This window comes from Nylanderia fulva, unplaced genomic scaffold (assembly GCF_048542155.1).
Source record: "Nylanderia fulva isolate GAGA-0341 unplaced genomic scaffold, ASM4854215v1 Scaffold6, whole genome shotgun sequence".
Taxonomy (NCBI): Eukaryota; Metazoa; Arthropoda; class Insecta; order Hymenoptera; family Formicidae; genus Nylanderia; species Nylanderia fulva.
In genome coordinates, this window is record NW_028190698.1 from 2,765,392 (window position 1) to 2,783,938 (window position 18,547).

Genomic DNA, 18,547 nt, shown 5'->3' on the forward strand with positions numbered 1-18,547 from the left:
AATTAAAAAATTATATATAAACAATTTTTCGATATTACAAAGTATGTATTTTTTATTGAATCTGGAATCCTATATGCTTATATTATACACATTCCAAAATCTTACAACTTGCAAGATTCCTGAATAGGTTAATCCGTGTACACAGCTGATTATCTGCGATTACCAAGCAGCCTGACACGTTTCATTCACGTGGTCGAACTTGAAGAGGAACGTAAGACGCGATTGACCTGATAAAAAGTGACAGATCGTAGAAGTGTCATTCGCTCAAGGCATCGACCTAAGTTGCGCAAAGTAAATGGAATCATTAATGAGACTCACTCGAAGCATATGTAAGCTACAATGAGGTTAGCCGATCGCTTCCCAAAGGCTCTTCAATTGGATTCTTCGATCAACAACTCAAAACCACAACGTCGTTCTCCTATCGCGCGAATTTGCGCGGATTTTTAATCGTTAATGCTTTTTATCAGGTCGGTATATTATGTAATTTTATGCAATTTTACATTTTACTAATTTTAATGTATTTACATTTTACTAACTTTTAACATGTTTTAAGAAAGCATATACATATTATAGGTAGTTTATATTGTGTCTCTTTTCAATTAAAATTATTACAATGCATCTCAAATAATTGAGAATTAATATAAGTCTCTGTCGCAGATGTCCATCGAATGGCAATGTTTACATCCAGGAGGCTGTTCAAGATCGCTGCTGTTGGAACAATTGGGTTTGGCACTCTGGCATCTCTCAGAGCAAACGAGTATGACATCGGAGCCATTGGAATCGTACGGCTGAGCCGGGCCGCTCTTGCAGTGTTTGACATAGGTCGTCATTACAAGAAGGAATTGTATAGCAGTAAATTAAACAAGACGTCGACAGAGTATTTGCAGATAAAATCAAACGTTCACAAGTATGGAGCGCAGAGGCTGCTGAAACTCTGTTGCACCAACAAGGGGGTCTACATCAAAGTGGGTCAGCATATTGGAGCGTTGGAATACTTGCTGCCCCCGGAGTACGTGCATACCATGCGAGTCCTGCACAGTTCAGCGCCCCAGTCCTCGTTCAAGGACGTCCTCACTGTGATCAAGGAGGACTTTAAGCGAGATCCGTACGAAATATTTCAGAGCATAGATCCGGAACCTCTGGGCACCGCCAGTCTTGCTCAAGTGCACAGAGCTGTGCTCAGGAACGGCGACGTGGTGGCTGTTAAAGTACAGCATCGCGCTGTCAAGAGCAACTCGTATGTCGACATCAAGACTATGTCGGCCCTGGTGAAGCTCACGTCACTAGTGTTTCCGGACTTTAAGTTCGACTGGCTAGTCGATGAAACGAAGAAGAATATTCCGCAGGAACTGGATTTCACTCGCGAGGGCAAAAACGCTGAGAAAGTACAGAGACTCTTCGTCAATTATCGCTGGTTGAGAGTGCCCAAAATATACTGGGATGTGTCGTCGTCGCGAGTTCTCACGATGGAGTTCCTAGATGGCGGACAGGTGAACGATCTCGAGTACATGCGTGCCCATCAGCTGAATCCATACGAAGTCACCAGCAAGCTGGGTCGTTTGTACAGTCACATGATCTTCATCGAGGGCTTCGTACACTCGGATCCACATCCAGGTAACATTCTGGTTCGCAATCGTGATTCCCAGGCAGAGATTGTGCTGTTGGATCACGGTTTGTACGCTAATCTGTCCGATCAGTTTCGCTGGGACTATTCCAAGTTGTGGCTGGCGATCCTCGACGGGGATCGGGTTGCTATGAAGGAGCAGTGCACGAGACTCGGTGTCGCCGATTACTATGGTCTGCTGTCATGCATGGTATCGGGCAGGACGTGGGATACGATCATGTCTGGTGTGCGTAAAACTCGGTATAACATCCAGGAGAGGGAAATGTTTCAACGGGAAATTCCGAACTTGTTGCCACAGATCAGCACCGTCCTAGATCGTGTTAATCGGCAGATGCTGCTGATTCTTAAGACCAACGATCTGATGCGCGGCATCGAGTACTCGCTACGCACTCAATCCAGAATGTCGGCTATGATGGAGATGTCCAAGTGCTGCGTGCGTTCCGTATACGGCGAGAAATTTAAGCATTGTTCAAATATGTGGGACAAGTGCTGGGTATCCTGTGCAGAGCGCTGGGCACTCTTTAAATTGTCAGTCTATTATGTTTACTTGGGCTTGAGAAACTTCGACCTGAACAAGTCGGTGGATTCCTTGTGGACAAAGGACTTTTATTCGTTTTAATGAAAGCTTTCATTAGGCCAAATATATTTTTTAATATTTAATACTTAGAAGGTGTCTCAAAAAAGTTTTAAATATATTAATATGAATATATATATATTTTACACACACACACACACATACACAAAGAAATAATTTATATATATATAGATTTTTACTTGTAGATAAGTGGTAAATGGTGGTACAAAAAAATATGGTTTGATACTTTGTAATTTGTAAAGTATATATTTTGTTTGCTCTCTTTTCACTTGTTAGTCATCTTTCAATCTACCTCATAAATTCAAGTCATGAAATCGGTTTGTTTAAAATAAACATGCATTTGTTGAATAAGAGTTTCATATTTTTCGATAAATAATTCATAGATAAATCTTTATATAATTAATTTGTAAGATGCAAGAAGTACTTTACTATAATTAATTTCTGATTAAAAACATTTTTATTAAGACAGATAATTTTTTAAGTAAATTGGAAGCAAGAAATATTTTATTAATGTATAACTGTATGTAAATTTTATTAAATGTATGTACAGTAAAATTATAGTTAACAGAAATTTATAAGTACACTACTATAAAATTACAAATTAATTTGTTCTGAGCATCTTACTCTCTTTAGCTAATCGTAATTCTTCACGATACTTTGCAATCTCCTCTTTCCTGTTCTTCAGGAATTCTTTATATTCTTCTGGATCTATCTCACGCACAATCTCAATGCCACATGAACGTGCAATTCCAACCATCATATTACAGATGTCCTTCAAGGAGAGTAATGCCAGAGGAGGATCTTCTGACTTGATCTTAGCAATTTCATACAAATGTTTCAGAGTTATCTTACCAGCCACTTCACCTGTGAAAAAAAAGAAATTATTTATGGATTTTATTATTATTATATATATAAATCATTTTATTTCTGATTATATATAGTATATATAACTATTTATTTTTCAATATTTAAAATGTCTTTGCATTTTTCTTCATTAAAATATAAAGGAATTACTTGTCGCCTTATTTTTATAAAATTAAACGATAAATTTGAAATCAACAGAATGATAATGTCAATGGATGAAATCTGTACCCTTCTTCATTCTTCCTGTTTGTATCCCAGCTGCTTGTTTTAAGTAATATGTTGCAGGTGGATTGTGAATCACTAAATTATATGATCTGTCCGAATGCACTTTCACACGACATGGCAAAGGGATACCTTCCTTCATATTGATTGTCCTCTGGTTGAAGTCTTTGCAAAAATTTGCAATGTTGATATTTCTCTAGAATTGAGAACAAGATACAAATTACTATCATATGCTGAAAATTAAGGTAATCGTTACAGATAATAGTGAAAAATTATAATTAAATTATTGAAATAATATATATAATAAATAGACAAATATAATAAACTTGCAAAAATGAATGACAAATTTCCATAATAAAAAACAATTCTATTGATTCATGTTTTCCGCAACAAAATATTGGTATCGTCAAAGGTTTTTTTTAATGGACCTATGTGCAATTTAGAATTATGCTCTTGTTTAAATTCTTATTGAAGTTGCAATTTTTTTTATTTTGTTCCTTCTCTGTAATAAATTTGTTTTTATTATAGATATAGAAAATGCTAATGTCCAACCTGTCCGAGCTGAGATCCAAGAGGCGGTGCGGATGACGCCATACCTGCGAGAACATTTGTGCGTAATTTGGACGAATGATCAACCTTCTCGGTCAGTTTCTTAATCATTTTTCTTCCCCCTGATTTCGACATTTTTTATAATTTTTATATTCAAGCAGGTATCTCGAGGACTCCTAACCTAACCTAAACTGCGATGCAAATAATGCGGATGACGTAGGCCACCACGTGGCGCTAGTAAGATACCTTTGTGTGTGTGTGTGGCCGGCTTACTTCAAATGTAATTATAAATATAATTATACATAATACTTGCGTACATTTCGGATGAGGTGCATTTCGCAAACTAAAATGACAAATTTTTTTTCGACTATCGATAAAATTACTGCTTAATCGCGCATTTTTTCTTTAATTTATAAATATATATGTTATTATTAAAATATTTTTACACACACATGTAGATGACACATTGTAACGCACATACTCTTGATCAAAAAAACGATTTTTCGAAAATATGTTCAAAAAGAGAGAGAAAAAGAGATGTCTCTCCCGCTTCGCCGTGCTGCGCAGTGGGAGACGGAGAAGGGGAGACTGGCGTGTGGGCGTGCGCAGTTATTCCCCCACTTCGCGCTTTTCCCACTCTACCACGTGACGCGTCACGTGACACGTGACGCGCTGCATACCAACGCCGTCTAGAGGTCAAAGTCGATTCAAAGTCGCACGTATCAAGACGCATTCTCTTTCTTTCTCGTCACAATAATTAAGTATTGTACGAAGAATTCTTTAATTAAAGCAGTGTTGTGCGGTAACATTAAACGCATTGAAGCATGCGAGATGTAATTGTGAAGCACAACGCGAAGAAATACTTTGATCGAAGCAATATTACGACTCGTAAGCAAGTGATATAAGTATTGTGTGTGCAGCGACAACGAGACATCGCATATTTTAATTGTATGTGTGACGATCTTATTGCTATATTGCATTTCTTTTCAAAGAATACATTATCCATTTAACACATATATGTGCGTATGATCCGTCTTCGCGAAATAATCGATGTCACAAGTCACAAATAACTTTGCACACACATCTCTTTCCGCGAGTTTCTGTTTCCAATTCGCCTTTATCGAAATTTAAATGCGCGCATATATTGAAGCATAGAAAGTGAAAGAATTTACGCCGGCCACCACGTGGCGCTAGTAGGATACCTTGATGCGAACACAAGTGATGTTTGACATTTGTCATTTTTGACATTTGTCAATTTTGACGTTTGTCACTTTTGACATTTGTCACTTTTGTCAATTTATCAGTTTGGATATTTTTTCTAAGAAGATGCCGGGTTGCTGCATATCCGGTTGTACTAATTCAACCGTCAAGGGGTTCTCAATGAGAAGTTTTCCCACAGATCCTCAACGGAGAGCATTGTGGATCACCAATATTGGTAAACCAAATTGGGAACCCAAGGCACATAGTCGCGTATGCGACGTAAGTAAATAAATTTTGTTGTAAATCTTTGTGAAATATATGTTTAATAACTTATCATACATATATCAATCATATTCTAATTCTACGCAGGTACATTTTTCTAAGAATATGTGGGAGAAAGTCCGTTGTGATGGTAAACAGAAGTTAAAATGTAACGCTGTGCCGACAATTTTCCCTTCTCATCAACTGGATACAAATAATTTGGTCTATAATCAGAACACAGGTGAAAATGATATTGATAATTTGGTGGCTGATAAAAGAAGTAATATCAATTTGCTTCCAATATCACAAGTTTATTTAAATGCACCTATATCTGCAAATGTGGAAGAAGTAGATTGGAAAAAACAATGCGAAGAATTAAAACTTCTATTGAAAAAGAGCGAACAAACTTGCAAAAAACTTCAAAGTGCCATAAACACACGCGAAGAAATGTTTAATAAAATAATAACAAAAAGTGATAGATTTAGAAAAATTTTGAAGGAACGTTTAAAAAGATTGAGAGAAAGCAATCAAAAGTATGAAAATTTAAAAACTAATTTAGAAAAAATCTTTAATAAAGATCAAATTATAATTCTTAGTAAAAATGATTGTAAATGGTCTTACGAGACAATTATGCAAGCTATTGAGTTGAAACATAAATGTGACAATAATAAAGCATAGCAAAATATCATTATACTATTTATAGACAGAACTGTTACAAGCAAATTTATAAAATTTAACAAATTTTTTTTACATGAGTTTATTTTATAAATAATTTATCTTTTATTTTCTGCATGATGTGTTAGGTTTAATTTAAATAGACTTTATACATTATTGCTAAAATAATTTATGCAAGACATGAATACAAATAAGATGCACTTTTAGTTTATTGCTATATTTTATATTTTGTTATTAAAATCTATCGTTTAAAAAAATCAAAACATAGAAGATCTTTGTTAGTTTGAAAGTTCACAGCATTGTTATTGTATCAGCATTCAAAGTAAAATTTATTTTGAATCAATGTTTAAGTAAATGTTTAAAATTTAAAAAATTGAAATTTGATTTTATATTAATTTTAATAATAGGTATATATATAATAAAACATTTTTGTCTTATTAAAATTTACTTTATAAGTGTTCATAAATTGATTTAGTTAGAAGAAAAATTTTAGAAATTAAAATTTATGCTAAAAAATTAACTTAGATAATATTTTTGATAAATAAAAGTTAATAAAATTAAAAATATTTTCAATACTGATATGAGCTTGAAATAATAATTTTTAATTACAAATTATATATATGTTTTCTGAAAATTTATTTGATAAAATATAATAAATATAGTAAAATATTTGGATATTTTAATTTGAAAAAATACATGTATGTATAATAAATATTTTTGTTTTTCTTAACAAAACATTGATTTTAAGTTTGTTTAATATGGCGGCATAATTCCGCCATGTTTGATTTAGGAATTGACCAATCAGTAAAAAGTTGAAATTATATTCAGAGAATCTCTATTCGACGGTATTTCTATTGTTTTGACTAACCAATGGACAGAAGGATATAGACAAGACTCTGCGAATTCAGTTTTTCTGAAAAGTTTATTCAGTTTCTTGATAATTTTATATTATTTGAAAGTTTTTAATTAAAAATAGTTATAAAGCTACTTCAAAATGGGGAAACGCCAGCATCAGAAAGATAAGATGTGAGTTATATAGTGTTATTTATTGTTTCTTTCACACATAAATATATACAATTATAAAAATTATCTTACTTCAAATTTGTAATTATTGACAAATTTTTGTCAGGTACTTAACGTACACCGAATGGTCAACATTGTATGGTGGAAGAAAATCAGGGACAACTCTGGAAACAAGTGAAGAGAAAACGTTCAGGCGTTTGCCATATGACCATTGCTGTTTGTCTCTGCAGCCTTTTGAACATCCTTACTGTGATCCACATGGGAATGTGTTTGAGCTAGAAGCTATTCTAGCTTATTTGAAACAATATAAACACAATCCTATAACCGGGAAACCATTGGATGCAAAAAGTCTAATTAAATTAAATTTTCATAAAAATGTGCAGGATGAGTATCAGTGCCCTGTCCTTTTTAAACTGTTCACCAAACATTCGCACATTGTCGCCATTAAAACTACAGGAAATGTATTTTCTTATGAAGTAGGTGCATATAAATGCCTTTGTATTTCTCATAAAACTATCTTATTTTATTATTTATTTTCTTATATTCTTATTATGAGCTGTTGTAATTATCTTTTGAATAATAATGTAAGAAATATAATAAAAAGAATTATTTTTTTAGGCTGTTGAACAGTTGAACATAAAAGCTGCAAACTGGAAAGATTTAATAAATGATCAGTCATTTACACGCCAGGATATTATCACAATTCAAGATCCAAACAATGCAATGAAATTCAATTTGTCTACATTTCATCATATTAAGAATAATATAAGAGTAGAAGATGAAGGTAACTTTATTTAGTCTAGAAAAAATTATTTCTATGTTAGTTTTATCAAACTTTTTTTATATATTGTATAAAAACGATATTTTTTTAGAAACTGTGAGAGAGCGAAACAATCCAAATGCGAAGTTAAAAACCGTCTCTATGGAAACCAAGGAAATTTTGGAAGAATTGGAGAGAGATTTTAAACCAACAAAAAGTAGTGAAAAAGATGAAACATCTAAGAAGGCTGACAAATTTAATGCTGTTTGTATATTCACAAATAATAAGATTGTGTCCATTTTTGTCAATTATTTTTATTATTTTTATTTTATTATTTATTTATAAATAGGCACATTACTCTACTGGTGCAGTGGCTGCAGGTTTTACTTCAACAATAATGCCAGCAGAGACTACCCATCAAGCAGCTGTAATCGCAGAAGATTTGGTGCGATACGAGAGAGTTAAAAAGAAAGGTATATTATCATAGTTATGTTATTATTAATTATATTGTTGCTCAAACTTGTAATAAACAATTTTTTTATTTTTACTTATTTTTTTACTTAGGCTATGTAAGAATACTTACAAATTTTGGAGCTTTAAATCTGGAGCTACACTGTGACCTGGTTTCAAAGACCTGTGAAAATTTCATGAAACACTGTCAGAGTGGTTATTATGACGGCACAAAGTTTCACAGATCAATAAGAAATTTTATGGTAAATACATCTGATTTTAAATATTTAACTTGAGAAGTTTGTTTTGTGAAAATTTTTTTCTTTATTTTATTCTACTTTAGTTTCTCTATTTTATAACAATCGAAATATTTTGCTTTCCTTTACAGATTCAAGGAGGTGATCCAACTAACACAGGTAATGGTGGCAAATCTATCTGGGACAAACCGTTTGAGGACGAATTCAAGCCAAATTTGGTACATCAAGGCAGAGGAATTTTATCTATGGCGAACTCAGGTCCAAACACCAATGGATCCCAATTGTAAGATTAAAACGAAGGACTCACAATTATATCATATCTGTTTTTCCTTATTAATATTATCATTGTCGTTCTAGTTTTATCACGTTCCGATCGTGCAGACATCTCGATCGCAAACACACAGTCTTCGGAAAGATAGTCGGAGGTCTGGACACGTTAAACGCGATCGAGAAGGTGGAGGTGGACAATAAAGATCGACCGATAGAAGATATAGTTATACAGGGTATTCAAGTCTTTGTGGATCCCTTCCAAGAAGCTGATGAGCAGCTGATTGCAGAAAGAGCTGCTGAAGTGGAACGATTAGCTCAAGAAGCAAGTCAGAGCAAAACGACAGACAAAAAAGACAAAAATGACACTAAGAAAATTTATCGATCCGGAATAGGGAAATATGTGAAATTGGAACAGGAGAAGTAAGATATCAAATTTTTTCCAAATTATAAGTTATTGTCTTGACTTATTTATGCAAATATTTTATACTTCGTTTATTTTTAATACTGAATCTGACTTTTAGATTGGATAAATGGGACGCAAATGCGGAACCCTCTACAAAGAAGAAAAAAGTGTCAAAATCGTATGGAGATTTTTCCTCCTTTACGTTTTAATCAATTGTTAAAAATGTGTATATAGCAGATGTATATAATATTAAATCCAACCTACTATATATATATATATATATATATATATATATATATTATTGTTAAATTTTATATACATATATATATATATATATATATATATATATAAAATTTAACAAAATTACGATACATAAAAGATAATGAAGAACGCATTCAAATCATGCACATTATAATTTAGAATTAGTATTTGACAAGTTTGGCATCTGTAAAATTTTTGGCATACGAAATGAAATCATTGTGTAGGATATATGAGAGAAGGAAGCGCATGCTGAACCTGGTTGGTTCATTCAATCCTTAAAAAAATAGACCAAAGTATCCAATTTCCCTACTAAGATCAAACTTAGGTAATAGCTATCGACAGGATCAGAAAGTAAGAAGAAAAGAATGTTGAACATATGCGACTCCCTGATGGCTGAAAACGCAACCATCCCATGAGAAAATTTCCAGAGCATCGAAAAATCAAATAAATAATATTTAGTGAGTCAGTATTATTATTTTATGCAGCATTAAATATTTAAAATATGTTTTATAGGAATTAATCACATATATATAATTTTATCTCTCTTTAAACAATCTGAGCTAAACATATCAGTAATTTTAGATTTGATTCATCTTATTTATTTAGAATTTTTTTTCAAATTGTTTATGTATGTTTGCAATAATTTTTAATTTTATTGAATGACATGTTACATAATATGAAGGGAATCGAAGAATATTTCTTAATTATAATAGATATACTTAATAAGTACATGCTAAATTTTTTGTTAAAATAATAAACATAAATAATATGAATCATATATTAAATACAAGAGTTTAAATTTTAAGGTTTTTTTTCAATTATATGATTTCTCTTATAAGATGATTCTTTTAACACAGCATTTTTTCATAAATTAAATTATCAAATTTATTTTAATTTTTATATTTTATTTACTTCAGGATTTTCAATGCCATATTTATCATGTTTTTTATTTGTAAGAATTAAGAACGTGTAAAAATGTTGAGTTGATTTATTTTCATGTATATATTAATAATTTTTTTCTATTTGAAAAATTGAAAAAAAAAAATTTTTCCAGTGCGATTAAGGGCACCGAAACGCATAGGTCGACCACTGATCTGGAGGATCGGAGCCTCCATGTTTGACGTTCCACCGCGTGAAGTGAGCCGCGGAGTCCAGCGCTGACGTCGACGGGGCGACAGGCAGCGAAGTCGCGCGCGTTGCGCTTCTTTTTCGTGATCCGCGTGTGATCGACACGGGCCAAGCCACGCACTTTTTGGAGTTCCGTGGGACCGGGGGTCTCTCCGCGCCCGGCTAGCACATCATGGACGATCTGGGTGAGTAATAACGCCTCGTAATCCGCTCCGAAGAGCGCCGAGCTAACCTCCAAGGCGTCAGGACGCCTGTCAAGCATGGGGGACGCCGCGGTTTATCGATACCACGATTGTGTTAATTATATATAAGTATTGGCGGGATTCAACTTTTACCGGAAATACTTTGCATCCACGCGAAACGCGTTTTTTTTAATTTGCCAAAAGCGCGCAGGAATGCGAACTGTCGAGGTATCGATACCGTTGCATTTTTCTCATCGAAGATACATGTTGACACTTTGAGATTCATTAATGTATACATCTGTTGTATGCAAATATTTTTGTATTAACGTATTTGCACGTCAGTGTCAGTATACATTTATCTTGGAAATATTGACAGTCTGAGATATATGTTTTTATTTGTGTCTGTCAAGCAGACGCAATAATAATTCGCTGGAATTTTATTGAATTACTAATATGAGCGATACTACTGAGCTCATATCTAAGCTAAGCTATAAATTATCTTTATTGGAGATATATCGCTGCGAGCTATTTTTCAATGAGTGATAAATAAATTCATAATTAAATTGCTTCGTAGATAAATTCTATTATATTGAGATTCTAGTCGATATATCGATACTTTGTTTTCTAATTAATTTTATCTTTACATTTTTTTTCGTGGAAATTTACATATAATTTCAGGATTAAATTTAAAGTTACATAAACTTGTGACAATATATTTGTATCGAATTTTTGGCAAAAAGAGGATTAAATTTAAATTCATCATATACAGCTGAAAGAATTTGCGTTTAGATTTTCGGATATTTATTAAAAAAGGAGCAACATTCGTCTTTTTGAATCTGTTTTTAATTAATTTTTAATTAATCATTAGTTAATCTCTTAAAATGCATATTTACAATAAAAATATGATTCAAGATTCAACAGTGACATTAATAATTATAATCACCGATTTAATTTGAATTTTATATTTTCTTTGCTTAGAATTTTTCTTGTTTTTTATCCTGCATTTATGATATTTTATTCATCATGCTAACGGTAATGATTTATTATTTTTGATCATTACGTTAACCACAAATGATACCATATGTATACACATATTTGAAAAATGCATACTTACAATATTTAAAAAAATGCTTTATATATAATTATAAAATAGAATCATAAAATAGCTTGATAATATTTTTTCATTTAATTTGCGTTTTTTTGTGCTTTATCTTGATAAATTGATAAATCTTTTTTTATTCGTATTGTAACTATATTGACTTCTATTTTTATCATAAACTTTTATTATAATTTTTTCTCTTCCGCTTCTTTAGATATAAAAATATTTCAAAAATATCCAAAAATTACGATATTTCCTGACAGGATTTTTCAATGAAATATTTATATTTCTAATATCCATATATAGTATTTTTTTCTTATTTTTACTTATTAATATAATTAAAACCTGAAAATACTCTTACATGTATGTATAAAGCAAAAAAGTTATTTAAATTGTGTCACACATTCTACGATTTTCCTTTTATATAATATATATATTTTTATCTAATTCGCGTTTTTTCCTCATATTTTATCTTGATAAATTGATAAATATTTTTTCATTCGTATTGTAAGTATACTGACTTCTATTTTTATCATAAACTGCTATTATAATTTTTTTCTCTTCCATTTCTTTAGATATAAAAATATTTCAAAAATATCCAAAAATTACGATATTTCCTGACAGGATTTTTCAATGAAATATTTATAGTTCTAATATCCATATATATAGTACAATATTTTTTCTTTATTTTTACTTATTAATACAATTAAAACCTGGAAATACTCTTACATGTATGTATAAAGCAAAAAAGTCATTTAAATTGTGTCACACATTTTACGATTTTCCTTTTATATAATATATATATTTTTATCTAATTCGCGTTTTTTTCTCATATTTTATCTTGATAAATTGATAAATATTTTTTCATTCGTATTGTAAGTATACTGACTTCTATTTTTATCATAAACTGCTATTATAATTTTTTTCTCTTCCATTTCTTTAGATATAAAAATATTTCAAAAATATCCAAAAATTACGATATTTCCTGACAGGATTCTTCAATGAAATATTTATAGTTCTAATATTCATATATATAGTATTTTTTCTTTATTTTTACTTATTAATACAATTAAAACCTGGAAATACTCTTACATGCATGTGTGTATAAAGCAAAAAATAGTCATTTTAAATTACGTCACGCGTTACGATTTTCCTTTTATATATATACACGATGACATTCATTCATTAATTGTCGATACAACCCCGACTCTCTTCTGCTCTTTTATGTGCCTCGTCGGCGGTTCTTTCGACTCATTTCCGACTCGCTAACGACGTGTCGGACATTATAAATCCGCGGATAAAACATGCTGAATATTCGCGGCGAGAAGGACTGGGGAGGAAAAGTCGTTAGAGAGGGGCACGTAATTATTATCTCGGACTCCTATATGGTCTCGTTGCATCAGTGTTATACCAACTGTACATTAGTTTGTCACGCACTCGTTGAAAGTTCAGCCATTCATAGTGCGCTCGTGACGTGAGAAGGGACACGCAAAAAGGTTTCGTTATTTCGTAGATTGGAAACGCGAAAAGCATCGGTGCCAAAAAGATATAATGTCAAAAATAAATCCGAAAGAAACGTGCATAATATATAAAATTAGAGAATTATATAAATATTCGTGATATGTAAAAAATAAAAGGAAATATAATTGGAATAATTGCAAGTAAGTGTATTTATAGAACACATATAAATACACTTAGACACTTATAGAATTTTTATAAATACACTTATAGAATTATGAATACACTTATAGAATTTATATAATATTTTATAAATACACTTATAGAATTTTATAATATTTTATAAATACACTTATAGAATTTTTTCAAATAAAGTATGAATCAAATATTTCTCTTAATTGGCACAGATATCGTTTTGCATTTCTAATCGACGCGTCTGTTCGCGGCCGTGTTCTAATATTAATTAGTGATTAGCACAAAAATATAATTAATGATTATACTTATTAATGAATTAATTATTAATAATTATTAATAAATAATAAATAATTAGCACTCCGGTGAATAGTACATGGAATATTTTGTCGCAGAGGCTATATAATTAGTGTACCCTAAATGTCATCATCTGTCATGTGTGAAGCGCTGATTAGCGAGTAAACATTTTTTTTCCATAATGTTATTTTTGTGTATCAGACTGTTTTACGATTTAATCTTTCTCGAAACATACGGATCTTCTCGCGCGTGAGATATCTAACTCATATATGTAGGAGATGAACATTGCGTAATTTGTAGAACGCGCTAATCTTTAGCGGTCGAATGGATATTCGCGTTGATAACATGGTAACCTTGATAACGATAAGGATGTTAGTATACAGCGGATCGATAAATCTGATCGGCGATACATATTTTTATTGCATCGAGAATCATTCGAAAAATTGAAAAAAAATTTGAAAAATTAGTATCAATATATACATAGTTGAAAAATTTGTGTTAAATTTAACAGATATCGCATCATGTCTCAAACGGTCCACAAAACTTTTTGTATTAATTTAACATAATACAGATATGTTAAATGGTGACGAATATTTGTATTAATATTTTAATATAAAAGAATACAAAGTTTCAAATAATTTGAAATAAATTTTGTATAAAATTAACATTTTAATGTGAAAATTAACCAAAAAATATAAATTTTACATTTTATCTCATTTCTACTTATATATTATATTATAGAATAAAATCAACATTGTTTTCTGTAAATTTTAAGACAAATTTTGTTCAATTAACAACAGCAATATGTTAAATATTTTTAACAGAACAATTTTAACGGGAATCTTTTTTAACAAGAAAATATAAATTTTTCAACATTTGTATTAATATATTCATTAATATATAGTATTAATCATGCCGTGTTATTTTGGAATGACATGTGCATCGCTGTAATCTTCGATATATTTTTCCGCGATATTTTCTCTTCCTCTCTCTTTCCTATTTTTTTATAAGTGTCGCGACATCTATTTTCTTTATTCGTTTCTCTAATTCTAACTCTTCTTTTTCGACTCTCTACGTCCCGACTATCTCTTCTTTCTCTATTTTCCTCATCGTGACATTTTCCCTCTCTTTTTCTCTGTATATTTATCCACCTCCTCTTTTCACAATTCCTTTCTCTCTTTTGCCATCTCCTCTGCTTTCTCCTCGTTTTCATATATATTTCTATCTCTCTCCTTGCAACTTATTCTCTTCCTACATCTATTTATCTATCTCTCTCTCTCTCTCTCTCCTATAAAACTATTCTCTCCCTTTCTCTCTCTAGTCGTCGTGACGCCTCCCTTTCTATGAAAGCGGAGACAGGAACGAAAGAGACCGAAAGAGAACCCTCTGTGTGACACTCTGGGTGCGGGTGAGCGCCGGAAATACACCGGTTCGATTTACTCTTATTCGCCGGCTCTCGTCGCCAAAGACGTCGCCGTCATCGTGCAGTCGCGAGCGGCTTTTCCACGTTTCCGCGTGTTTTCATCCGCGATCGCCTCCAGTTACTCCAAAATTCTCGTCCTCGCGAGGAAAGGAACCGTACCGATGTCACTTGTCCGAGGGACACCTCGTTACGGAGATACGTCAGTGCGCTGTTTAATTTTACACGTCTGCAATTACATTTTATAATTGGTTATACAAAATAGTGGACGCATTATTTTTTTCCCGGAATTTTTCATTATAACATATACATACATTGGGACAATTTTTTTAAGTACAGGGAGAATTTTTTAAAATTTATTTTGAAAATCATGGTAATCGTGGGACAATATATATATATTATATATAACAGTTGAAAAATTTGCATTTTTAACAGATATATGTCTCAAACGATTCACAGAAATTTTTGTGTTAATTTATTAAGTTAAATTGTGACACGAATATTGTGTTAATATTTTAACACAAAAGAATACAAAGTTTTAAGTAATTTGAAATAAATTTAGTGTAAAATTAATATAGTTTTAATGTTTACATTTTATCATTTCTATACTTGAATAAAATCAATAATTTTTTCTGTAAATTTTAATAGACAAATATTGTCACCAATAATACGAAACATATTTATTATGTAAAATTATAAATAGATGCACATTCTGTTATTTATTATTGGGACAATATGCTGGTACTGAAAGAATTTTATGAGTTTCTCTGATTAATATATTTTTTTATCACAAAAATATTAATATCTATCACAATGAGATATAAAATATGTTCGGTTAATTTTACTATGTACATACCAATATTTTTTATTGTGGTAAATATTAATCAAAGAAGAGTTTCTTTGATTAATTCAGTGTGGGACAATACGCTATTGGAAGAATTTTATAAGAGACTTTTATTTCTCTTATAAAATTTTATTTCTTTTATAAAATTCTTCCAATACCGTATTGTCCCATATTGAAAAAAAATTTATTGAATTTAAATGAATATTTATTTCAATACTTTTTTATAAATCATTTATTTGAAACTAATAATATTGATTTGATGTGAAAAATTATTTATTTGATATATAAAAAAACAGTTAAATATTTATTAATTTAATAATTTTTTTAGTGCATAATTTTTAGGATAAATTCTAAGAGAAAATTCTCTCTGCGTATGTTTTTAATTTTCCATATCGTACCATTGCACCGGAAATGCATTTCTGGTTATAAGTTTTGAAAGAAAGACATCAAAAAGATGATAATTGTCTCTTAATTTTGTTGATAAGATTGACAATTGGCATTTGTAAAGAATTTGACAAAATTTGTGGCCAATAACAATTACATATTTCGAGGAACTGATGAGTATATTATCTTTCGATTTATTGATTTATTTGAAAAGTTTGCGGGATGTGATTTAAATAAAATTTATAGAGTGTTAAAATTAGTAGTCTAAAATAGTCCGCGGTCCATTTGAACTTTACTAACACCAGTAAAGGGTCAATCTCTTTCGTTGAACCGTCGTGTAAATCATTTCGCTCAACGCAGTACTTTGAGTTGCTTCACTTCTTCCGCTTCTTCCTTGTGCACTTCTAGATATTTCAGAGTTCATTACCCCGTATAGCCACAAAGAATAATAAGAAAATATGCTTTTATTTTTGCCGAGATATTATTTTAGTAATTGATTATTTATTATTAACCATTGCAGCGAATATAAAGAGAAGAAATTTGAATTTCTCTATATACATTTTTTATTTCTACATATTTTGATAAAAATATTCTTGCACAAATTTATATTCTCATTTTCTAATCAAGTGCATAATCATATCTAATTAATTTATAATTTTTTCGTTTAATTAATTATATATAAAACATTTTATTATTAGTATTAACTATAGGTACACGGAGAGAATTTTTTGTTATATTTTACCGCCAAATTAATACAAATTTTATCATGTTTGGTCAAATTAATCAAACATATTTTTATATCTTATTGTAGTAGATATTAATATTTTTTATTATGGTAAATATTAATCAAAGAAACTCTTATAAAATTCTTTCAATATGATATCCGACGATTAAGTACCATGAATTTCAAGATAAAAATGAAAAACATTTTTTATTATTGACACACTTTATGAAATTCTAACTGAGGATTCTTATAGACTTGCATCGTTTCGGAAGTGACGTCTCTCATCGCGTTAATTCGTCAAATTAGCATCAATTCGCCGTCACGCAACGTCGAGTACCGTAATTACTTTGTCGAAGGTAGGGAGAGAGGGCTTATGTCATCGTTTACTCGACGAGCGCCACGTGAGTGAACACGTGTATGCGTACGCACGCGTAGGCGATTCCTCGAGAGATCTGCATCTGTGTGTGTGTATGTGTATGTGAGTGGGTACAAAGATGGCGATGGACCGGACGATGTACGGCAAGGTAGAGCCGGGCGATACTTATCAGCCCTACAGGATCACCATGAAGAAGGGCTCGCCTCCTGGATGTAAGTCCGACATTTTGCAAATCTTACATAGTTAAAAAATTTGTGTTGAATTTAACAGCAGGGTTGGCTAATGACTAGTTAATTAGTTAAAAGTTAAAAAAAAAGTTAAACAGTTAATTTAGATTATTTAATTTAAAATGTATTAATTTTTTTAACTTTAACTATAGTTATTTTAGATCTTAAACTTTTTTCTTAAGTTAAATTCTTTTATCTCCGAATACCATTATTGGTTTTTTTTATAAATTATAAACATATTATTTTTAAATTAAAAAGACATTTTTGTGTTAATTTAACGTAATATGAATATAATGGAGTCACAAATGCTGTGTTAATATTTTAGTACCTACACAATAAATGCAAAACTTTAAATAATTTAAAATAAATTTTGCGTAAATATGTTAATTTTAGATATTTTATCATCCCCATTTATATTATAAAATAAAAAAATCAACATTTTTTCCTGTAAATTTTAACAGATAAATCTATTAAAATAGGACATATTTATTGTGTAAAATTAAAAATAGATGTACTTTGTGTTATTTTTACATCTTTTTGTTTTAATAATTTAACACTCAATTAACACAGTAGCAATATGTTAAATTAACACATGGATGTGTTAAATATTTAACACAAAAATTTTAACGGGGACTGTTTTTAACAAGAAAACACAAATTTTCCTACTGTGTACGTTATAAGATGCCATGAAAGAATAATAACAAATAATATGCGAATTTTTTAAGTATTTTTCTTGAAGAAAAAATTAGCGAGTTGTATGTGTGTGTACTTCTAATTAATTCATGATTTTTTTTGCTTAATG

General features: G+C 30.8%; 5 protein-coding genes across 12 annotated transcripts in view; 4 read left to right on the forward strand and 1 right to left on the reverse strand.

The window, feature by feature from the left end:
• The first annotated feature begins 84 nt into the window (after window positions 1–84).
• Window positions 85–3,468, forward strand: Adck1 (aarF domain containing kinase 1). The gene is made up of 2 exons (XM_029317514.2): window positions 85–467; window positions 658–3,468. Exon 2 carries the CDS (start codon window positions 669–671, stop codon window positions 2,241–2,243), a length of 1,575 nt encoding a protein of 524 aa, XP_029173347.1. The 5' UTR covers window positions 85–467; window positions 658–668; the 3' UTR covers window positions 2,244–3,468.
• mRpL11 (mitochondrial ribosomal protein L11) lies at window positions 2,733–4,448 on the reverse strand. 3 transcript variants are annotated; one of them, XM_029317931.2, is made up of 4 exons: window positions 4,305–4,448; window positions 3,858–3,901; window positions 3,312–3,501; window positions 2,733–3,083 (listed from the first exon to the last, which is right to left on the reverse strand). In XM_029317931.2, exons 1-4 carry the CDS (start codon window positions 4,306–4,308, stop codon window positions 2,821–2,823), a joined length of 501 nt encoding a protein of 166 aa, XP_029173764.1. In that variant the 5' UTR covers window positions 4,309–4,448; the 3' UTR covers window positions 2,733–2,820. The 3 variants fall into 3 exon arrangements, with proteins under 3 accessions (XP_029173764.1, XP_029173771.1, XP_029173755.1); XM_029317938.1 differs by lacking the exon at window positions 4,305–4,448 and adding an exon at window positions 4,172–4,298; XM_029317922.1 differs by lacking the exon at window positions 4,305–4,448 and adding an exon at window positions 4,172–4,298 and having other exon boundaries at window positions 3,858–4,045.
• Window positions 4,449–4,523: 75 nt separating this feature from the next.
• LOC114942516 (THAP domain-containing protein 11-like) lies at window positions 4,524–6,881 on the forward strand. Of its 4 annotated transcripts, none has more exons than XM_029317893.2 (3): window positions 4,524–4,742; window positions 5,181–5,333; window positions 5,424–6,003. In XM_029317893.2, exons 2-3 carry the CDS (start codon window positions 5,181–5,183, stop codon window positions 5,991–5,993), a joined length of 723 nt encoding a protein of 240 aa, XP_029173726.1. In that variant the 5' UTR covers window positions 4,524–4,742; the 3' UTR covers window positions 5,994–6,003. The 4 variants fall into 4 exon arrangements, with proteins under 4 accessions (XP_029173726.1, XP_029173732.1, XP_029173722.1 ...); XM_029317899.2 differs by lacking the exon at window positions 4,524–4,742 and adding an exon at window positions 6,819–6,881 and having other exon boundaries at window positions 4,809–5,333; window positions 5,424–5,556; XM_029317908.2 differs by lacking the exon at window positions 4,524–4,742 and adding an exon at window positions 6,781–6,839 and having other exon boundaries at window positions 4,810–5,333; window positions 5,424–5,556.
• LOC114942507 (RING-type E3 ubiquitin-protein ligase PPIL2) lies at window positions 6,858–9,876 on the forward strand. Its single transcript, XM_029317883.2, has 9 exons — window positions 6,858–7,016; window positions 7,120–7,489; window positions 7,632–7,797; window positions 7,886–8,037; window positions 8,123–8,246; window positions 8,338–8,486; window positions 8,612–8,763; window positions 8,838–9,170; window positions 9,272–9,876. Exons 1-9 carry the CDS (start codon window positions 6,985–6,987, stop codon window positions 9,360–9,362), a joined length of 1,569 nt encoding a protein of 522 aa, XP_029173716.2. The 5' UTR covers window positions 6,858–6,984; the 3' UTR covers window positions 9,363–9,876.
• Pax (paxillin) overlaps window positions 9,807–18,547 on the forward strand; it is a 39,201-nt gene continuing 30,460 nt past the window's right edge. Inside the window, exons 1-2 of one of the 3 annotated variants that reach the window (XM_029316065.2) lie at window positions 9,807–9,872; window positions 10,469–10,727. In XM_029316065.2, the coding sequence (XP_029171898.1) occupies window positions 10,715–10,727 (13 nt within the window). In that variant the 5' untranslated portion in view covers window positions 9,807–9,872; window positions 10,469–10,714. Of the gene's footprint in view, window positions 9,873–10,468; window positions 10,728–13,226; window positions 13,320–17,395; window positions 17,731–18,547 lie in introns of those variants that run through there. The other 2 variants (XM_029316043.2, XM_029316073.2) reach the window with 2 other exon arrangements.